The sequence below is a fragment of the Sinohyriopsis cumingii genome, chromosome 6 (assembly GCF_028554795.1).
Source record: "Sinohyriopsis cumingii isolate HCF-2022 chromosome 6, ASM2855479v2, whole genome shotgun sequence".
Taxonomy (NCBI): Eukaryota; Metazoa; Mollusca; class Bivalvia; order Unionida; family Unionidae; genus Sinohyriopsis; species Sinohyriopsis cumingii.
The window spans coordinates 162,252,592-162,258,594 of record NC_142966.1 but is presented as its reverse complement, the minus strand read 5'-3'; the positions used below and the strand labels follow the sequence as shown (position 1 = coordinate 162,258,594).

Below are 6,003 nucleotides of genomic sequence, written 5' to 3'. Positions count from 1 at the left end.
ACATTTCTCACTAACGATTTTCGCAAACGTGCGTGTCTGTGATTGCAGCCCACGTTTATCCACCTATCTTTATTCGCAATGTCGAGCGGTCCCGTGTTTTTGTATTCGCGGGACAATCCTCATAAGTGCAAGGGCGTATCAATCGATTGTTGTTGTTGTTGTTGTGGGGTTTAACGCCATTTTCAGCACACGATAGGCTATGCATGGCGGCCAGTATTAATGGTGGAGGAAGAACCCGGGAAAACCCCGGGAAGAACTACCGACCCACGAGAAGCTACTGGCAAGCTTTTTCACATGCCCACATTGGCCGAATCCTAGATCCGAACCCACGCAGACAGAGGTGAGATGGCAGTGATTCGTAACGGAGAGCGCTTTAGACCACTCGGCCACTCGGGGCCCCCAGTATCAAGCGAAGTGGATGTCATAACGGATAGAAATATTTTAGCTTATTCCATCGACCTCGGCCTCGAATCTCCATTCTAATACAACTTTGGAAGAAAATACGATAAAACATCAATGAGGAGGATCTGCATATGATAATGTGTACTAAAAATTCTTCGTGAGTACGTTGTGCCAACACAAGACGTACAAGGTAAAATCCGGGTGTATTGGTACACAGTTGGAGACAATGTGAAGAAAATGTGAACCCTAGGAAAAAGATTAATAATATGATGTAGAGATTATGCACGTGTTAGCATGTAGCAAGTTATATTAACTGAAATTTACATGAATCAACCATATTGAATAAATTTGTGTCTGACATACTTGTAAATGTTGAATATAACTATTGTATATGATTAGTTATCTTATACCTTTTTAAAGCAGTAATGCTAAGGTAATTTCGTTTTAACGGTTTAGGGTATGAAACGGTCTTATGTCTGTTTCATAATAAATGTTTCTGATAATTTACATGACGGTTTCACCGATATACGTACTTGTTCTAATTAGCGCACAAATCTGCCGCCATCAAAAGAAATTTAAGCTCCGATTTTGTTCGTGGTCCCCATCATAGATAATTATTATCTGTTCATTTATGTTTCAATTATCTGTTTTACATCTCTCTGTCTCTCCATCTCTCTCTCACAAGCGAAGACAAGAAAAACACGATAACAAAACATGGGTTATACACACTTACGGACAGACGAAAGCAGGTATGTTACTCGACTTCCCGACGTGCAGCATATGGACGTGGCGTAGGACAAGTTCATAGCCAGTCTTTGTCGGGAGGGGTTGATTTTGATTGGAAAGATATAGGTATGTATCATTAGTACATAGTAAAAAGAAAAGAAAAATAACAGGAAAAACAACACAAAAGATATAGAATACAGACATTATTCAGTATTAAATATTCCATTCAACCTTTTTTATGTACAACTAAACAACGACACAAGACAAAGCTGTTGTTATAGGTGTAGTCAGTATTTATTTTCATTATGCAACACAGGAAACGAAAACGTCTTTTATTTACATATGAATTCAACTGGTCGTACACTACTCACGTGACTCAATTTTTCAACACCATGAATAAAAGGTTTAATCTCAGGAAATGCATGTCATTTTCCTTAATAAAAAGGTGAAGCATAATTGCCAAGGTAACACGCGTAAGCTAAATTTATAGGACCGATTTCTCCACCAATATTTTCTTTTATTTGATTTGTTTTATATAAAATACTTGCAACGTAGAACTGTGCAAAAATAATTTGAAAACCGAATATTTCCATGTTAGAATATTTTGATTGACCAATACAAGCAGATGTGATTAGCGACACAGGACTAAAAACAGGATAAAACTCTTAAGTGTGTGGCAAGTGCATTATTAAATTACGCTAAGAAGTGGATATAATAATATTTTTGATGAATCCATGAACGATCCAAATATTATTCTGACAGAGCGTTTAAGCTAGTGTTAAGATATGCACGTACAATAATTTACTAATATAATTAGCACAAATGGTACTGCAGTCATCATCCCACGAATTATCTAGCAAAATGGATCCGACCCTTACAATAATTCCTTTACCATGATTTCGACCACGAGTTATTCGTTTTTATAGTACTAAGGAAAAACACATTGGTTCGTGTTCAAACAACAATTTAGAGACTAATTATATTGTACGGCGAAATATTTAGTATTAACACAAGTGTGACTTGAAAAAGATTTATCTCTGCTGAATGATAACGCAACAAGAATTCACTAGGTAATGGCTTTGTCGTGATTCTTGGTTAAAGTTTTTAAAATTAAGAACTAAATCGTAAAACTGAATTCTTTCAAAAAAACTGACAAAGAAAGTGTTGTTTGATACTGCAAACATAATCGTTCAATCTGTATTGAAATTGTTTTCGTAGGTCACCACAGTGCTCATTATTGTTCGTATTGTCGGGTTGACCCGGTTGCCACAGACTGGAGCTAACACGTTCACCATTCACCCAGTACCATTGTCCCTCTGAGGAAATATCCCTTGTACCGACCCAAACGTTAATGCATTCACCTGAAATGCGAAAGAAGAAAGATAACATAACAATCATTCAACATATTGCAGAGATGTAGTGAATATTGTACCGAAAGTGCGAGGTTTACAAGAACTCATACAACGCTTGAATGATCAAGTAACATTAGGGTATCTATATTGGAGTCGGTACTGAGGTTAGGAAATCCAAATCTCCAAATAGTGGGAAATAGATTATTTATCTCAATTATAAAATAATAAAAGTGAGTCTTGTCAATATTATGGCTAAACCAACTTTCACTGGAAGATTTAGATAACCACTCTAATAAAACTTAACTGAAACAACCAGACCGATTTAAAAATAATCTGTACCTTGGCTATGATTCCTTTTCTGTCTTAGTACCCCAACCATGATTTATTTTCATACTCATCATCTGCCATGCTTTTCTTGTAAGCAATGAGGTTATGTTTACGTTATTAAAGAGCGTCTTACTACAGTATAACGTCATCAAACCTAACAGCCACAACCGGATCATATGCAATTAGAAATGTGATTGAAAGCTAGTTTTCCGTTTCACAACGAGGACAAATAGACACAAGATTTCCATTATATAAAATAAACATTCAATTGCATCCGCTGTTTACTTCATGTACTTAATTCACTTCACACGGATTCAAGCATATATCAATGCCACAACTAATGACAGAGAACTTGCTTTTGCTGATACCTCCAATGTACTACCAAATTTATGTGGCTATAAATGTACACACGCTTTAAATCATAAGCAGTTTGGTATTTGCTTTTAGTTCCTGATACTTTTTGCCATCCTTGACTTTGCGTATTTAGAGCTTGACTTTTGTTGTGAACTCTGTCCTTGGGATTCGGACAAAGTGCCGTTAAACTCGATACAGGCACATACTTTGATTTACACTTCTCTAATTCAACGACGGTTTACTATCTAATATACAGATTTTGAAGTTTACGTTCAAGCCCTTAACAATAATAATAATAATAATAATAATTATATTTTTATTATTATTATTGTTATTATTATTATTCTTATTATTATCAGTAGTAGTAGTAGTATTGTTGTTGTTGTTAGAGAAAGGAGAAGAAGGAAAAATTGCTCATAATTTACCGGCTCTGGATCTTGACACAAGTCTGAAGAAGTCAAAGTTTTTTTCCGTCAGACTGATCAAGTCCCCACCTTCATCCTGACAGACTTGTCTGGCATCAGACCAGGATTTACACTCGCTGTGGAATTTGTACCAAAACTTGTCTGGATGATAATACTCATATCCTGAGGGACACTTAGTTATGCCTGTAAAATTACATTTATAAGTCATCGAAAATAACAAATTGCTGAATGAATTTTATGTCATCATTGTTCTTGTTCTGTGGTAACGCTTGAAGACTGTAAAGTGGGAAATAACTAGACTTGATCATTACTACCTTTACAAAAATTCTTTTTCACGCAAAGAAAACTTAATTGAGTTTTCAAACTTTGTAGCAAATCTCAAAATAGTTCGATATTTCACCAAGTTAAATAAATAGAAAACAGTTGCGTAATGGACCCTCACACAAGCAATGACATGAAATTATGTTTGAAGATGTATTTTGAAATTTTGGGAATAGATGTCTGAAACCCAAGTTTTCCATCCTTCATACACTGGGACTTTAATAGACATTATTGACTGAAAAGTTTTATTCGTTCGAGCCCTCAGTTAAAATACGGTTTCTCTCTGGATTTGTGATGTTTCGTAAGGATTAAAATTTTTAAGAAAATGTATTTCCTGGAATATCTCTATGATAGTTTTTATTATTATCATTATTATTAAACCAAGGAATCTGTGCACGTCAAGATGTTAGTGTCCTTGCGGTACCTTTATGTTGGCATCTGTGTGGGAGATGATTTGAGAGGTTTATTTCACATGAAAATCTTTGTGAAGATTTTTAGCTCTGCTTATCGATTTCCTCTATAAAATTTAGAGAAAAAATATTAGCGAACATGGGGTATATATATTTGTTTTCACTTGTTTAAATACATTTAAATGTCATTAATGTACTTGCACATAATATTAATGTCTGCACTACGAAAATTCTTATTCTCCAGAACTGGCATAGTTAAGTTTCTTTGTGTTATTTCATGTCCATTTTATGAGTATACAAAATCAATCATTGCATTAGCTGTCTGCTTCACACGGACTATGGTAGGGATCCGCAACATACGACATGCGTGCCATAAAGTACTGGTAGTACCCGCTCATTCATGTTTTGTTAATCAATCCGGAAAAAAGTGGCACGCTACGAAAAATAGGTTGCCGACCCCCTAATATATAGTTTCCTAACAGTGATGAAAACTAATTGTCAATCCAAGTAGGTAAGCGACACGTGCATGCAAACGTACTGTCTGTTCGGTGAGTTGCAATGCAAACAAACTTTGCTCTGTGCATTTTTTCTCTGTCGGTGGTACTTCAAAACCATGAAGTACAACCACAAATCTATGTAAATGATATCTTGGCGTAAATGTGCTTGCAAACTATTTAAACTAATTGTTCAAACAATCGTTACCATACAGTACATTGCGGAATCGTGTCGGGAATATAAGCAACGTTGTTGGCTAAAACATTAAATAACAAAATATATAAATACAAATAAAGATATTCTCAGTTAAAATGTAGAAATTTGTATTTTACTTAATTTTCAAGATATGATTGCTTTCTTGCACCTCATTTTAAAAATAATACTCTAAGCTGAAATAATGACCTATGCATATTTTTACTCACTCGTAATAAATCTGTATGCAATTGCAAGATTTGAGATTCAAATCTTATTGTAGTACAGGACTTATTAAATTTATAGGTAATGGAAAGTGTAATATCTTACTGGTTATACTTATTGTATCAATCTTCTTGTCCAATGCATCAATTTTTGCAGTCAGTGCTTTGATTGACTCATCTGATGTCCCCACACTCTTATTCTGCCTTGTGAACACAGCGTAAATCGCATCGTCTATGTATTTCTTAAAGTCTGGTGGACAGGAAGAATCTCCAAAGAACTGGTACACATTGCGACATGCAGGTCCGTCAACTTGACATTTCTTCGTATTTTCCGTACAGTCATTTTGAGTGTTGTCACTAGCATAAGCAACATACATTAACATCACGTGAAACAGCATGCGTACAATGAATATGTTGTTAAACATCATGTACAGCTTTGTAGCTACTTTCCAGAAGCAGTTTGCACTGCAGAAATTGTTTCCAATGGGATCAGATTTAAACCTGCACCTTTAAATTACTGACCATTTGACATGTATTTGATTGACAAAGCGATAGACCAACCAGCGCGTGGCAAGGTAGGGTCACGTGAATGTATAAACTAGACCCGTTAACTCGGAATTTATTTTTAACTTTCACATAGAACAGCTTTAACGTTGTTAAAACAGTACTTGGCAATAGGTTAAGCATCACATGAATTAAATTGTTTGTTTGTCTAGAGATACTTTAGAAGAGCATCGACTTCATAACACGTCCTTATCAAATGATTTGTTTGCAA

General features: G+C 35.2%; 1 protein-coding gene across 1 annotated transcript; it reads right to left on the bottom strand.

Moving 5' to 3' along the window:
• Positions 1-1,398: 1,398 nt before the first annotated feature.
• LOC149798416 (perlucin-like) lies at positions 1,399-5,774 on the bottom strand. Its single transcript, XM_089963613.1, has 3 exons — positions 5,335-5,774; positions 3,587-3,769; positions 1,399-2,489 (listed from the first exon to the last, which is right to left on the bottom strand). The coding sequence occupies exons 1-3, from the start codon at positions 5,654-5,656 to the stop codon at positions 2,269-2,271; spliced, it is 726 nt and encodes a 241-aa protein (XP_089819739.1). The 5' UTR covers positions 5,657-5,774; the 3' UTR covers positions 1,399-2,268.
• Between the last annotated feature and the right edge of the window lie 229 nt (positions 5,775-6,003).

Coding starts and splice junctions, on each gene's coding strand:
- LOC149798416 (XM_089963613.1), bottom strand. CDS start 5,656: ATGATGTTTAACAACATATTCATTGTACGCATGCTGTTTCACGTGATG. Junction 3,770..5,334: donor TGATACAATAAGTATAACCA/GTAAGATATTAC, acceptor GTAATTTTACAG/GCATAACTAAGTGTCCCTCA. Junction 2,490..3,586: donor TGTGTCAAGATCCAGAGCCG/GTAAATTATGAG, acceptor TTCGCATTTCAG/GTGAATGCATTAACGTTTGG.